The 1,781-nt window shown below is 30.4% G+C and overlaps 1 protein-coding gene across 4 annotated transcripts in view; it reads left to right on the top strand.

Annotated features, from left to right (window-relative positions):
- Positions 1 to 1,116, top strand: part of LOC117119693 (inter-alpha-trypsin inhibitor heavy chain H3-like) — a 17,203-nt gene extending 16,087 nt beyond the window's left edge. For all 4 annotated transcript variants that reach the window (XM_033264530.1, XM_033264527.1, XM_033264529.1 and 1 more), the window contains one exon: positions 155 to 1,116. In XM_033264530.1, coding sequence (XP_033120421.1) covers positions 155 to 387 — 233 coding nt within the window. In that variant the 3' untranslated portion in view covers positions 388 to 1,116. The remainder of the gene's footprint in view (positions 1 to 154) is intronic.
- The last annotated feature ends 665 nt before the right edge of the window (positions 1,117 to 1,781 follow it).

Raw genomic sequence — 1,781 nt, 5'->3', positions numbered from 1 at the left:
TTCTTAATAATAATAACACCCATAGAGCCTTATAATTATTAATACTTGTTCTTAAATATCTTGTAAAACATTTGTATTAAATTGGATGTCACTTTTAGATAAAACCACATAAAACAAATACATTTTCTAATATTGATAATAATTTCATCCGTAGGACAATTTCAAGACAGCAATATGTCGATTGACAGCGAGAGCATCCGGGTTAATGACCAGTTCAACGTCAGTGCTACGCTAAATATAAAATCTCGTGAAGTGCCCGTCACTAAGCGATATCACATGGTACTCTCGAAGAAGCAGCCATGTTGGTTCGCAGGCAACAACGGAGCTGGTTTAATTGATGGCAGCCATGTTGACTACTTGGAGAAGACCAATATCGTAAACTCATAAGATAAAACACATCGCTGAGGCGGTAGACAATTTGTCAAGAAGTTACCAATACCTATTCAAAATTAAGTTGTAGGGATAATGACAATAGATTTAAACTTTTCTAGATAGCAACAAAATATGTTTTGGAACTTATGAGCGAGAAATTTTGCCCTCAGTAAATTTTACTACACTGCAATCCATTATGTTATTTTTAGATAAATAACATAACACTTTGATAGAAATTGGTTTAGCTTTCAGTGTACTGCACATATTGACACCAAACCAAAACAATTATAAACAATTTTGTCCCAGTCATATACTCTATTATAAAATATATAGCTCCATATTTGAACATAAACTTGATACCAAGAAAGAGCATTAGACTTCGAAATTACGTGTCATCAAAATATATTTCATTCCTGGTTTTAGCAGACAGGCATTATATAATATTCAGTATATGATTATACATACATACATACATATATATACATATATATATATATAGTTATACGAGGATTGATTTTTTTTTGTGCGAAATAAAAGTGAAATGTATTACAATTCCCTGCATTGTAACTCAACTTATATTAGCTGAACTAAAGTGTAACTAGCTCCTTCGGTTATGTGATATGCTTTAATGTTTTCTTCTTTTTTGACAATTTTTCATGTGTTATATATTAAAGTAATCTAAACAACATTCAGATTTATGCAACTAAGTTTTTATATTGAATAAAATAAAAATATATAATACAATATAAGTCTCTTGAAATGCTTTTAGCCCCTTTTTAATTATTTTAATAAGGATATATATTTTGAGCATAGCTTAATTTTCTACAGGCGCGCATATCTAAAATTTATAGGTACAATTTTAAAACGCAATAGATTTAACACAAACGCAAGCTGCGACTAATTCCTAGCTTCTTTGAGGTAAGCCAACGTCATGCCACGTCATATGATTACTTGTGAAAATCTTTGGTTTGAATGATTCGATAATATTATCACTATTTTTAAAAATAAAAGCCGAAGAAACAATAGTAAAACCCGGGAAAATTGTTTTTAAAAATCTGTTTTTAGGATATTTAATGTGCCGAGCACACGGGAAGAAATAAATAAACAAATACGCATTTAAAAACGATAGGCCTAAAGCTAAAGATTATAATCAATGTTCAACAGAAAGTAAATTAAGGTAAATTATTAAAACGTATTTATACTCTGTAGACCCTTTGGATTTTTAAAAATGTTTAGAGCCGTTCTGCCGATTTCCATTGAAAGGGTGCGGGAGTGTGCAAAAATGGACTATTGGTGCCAAGTTGAAGAGCCTGTTAGACCACAGCTTGGAATTTTCGTTACTATTACTTTTTTTTAAAATTTTTTTTTTATTACTTTTTTATTACTTTTTCCGAGTTGTTTAGGACCAG

Source organism: Anneissia japonica, unplaced genomic scaffold (genome assembly GCF_011630105.1).
Source record: "Anneissia japonica isolate Jap-2015-1 unplaced genomic scaffold, ASM1163010v1 scaffold7767_len233565_cov179, whole genome shotgun sequence".
NCBI lineage: Eukaryota > Metazoa > Echinodermata > Crinoidea > Comatulida > Comatulidae > Anneissia > Anneissia japonica.
This window is presented reverse-complemented; position numbering and strand designations above follow the sequence as displayed.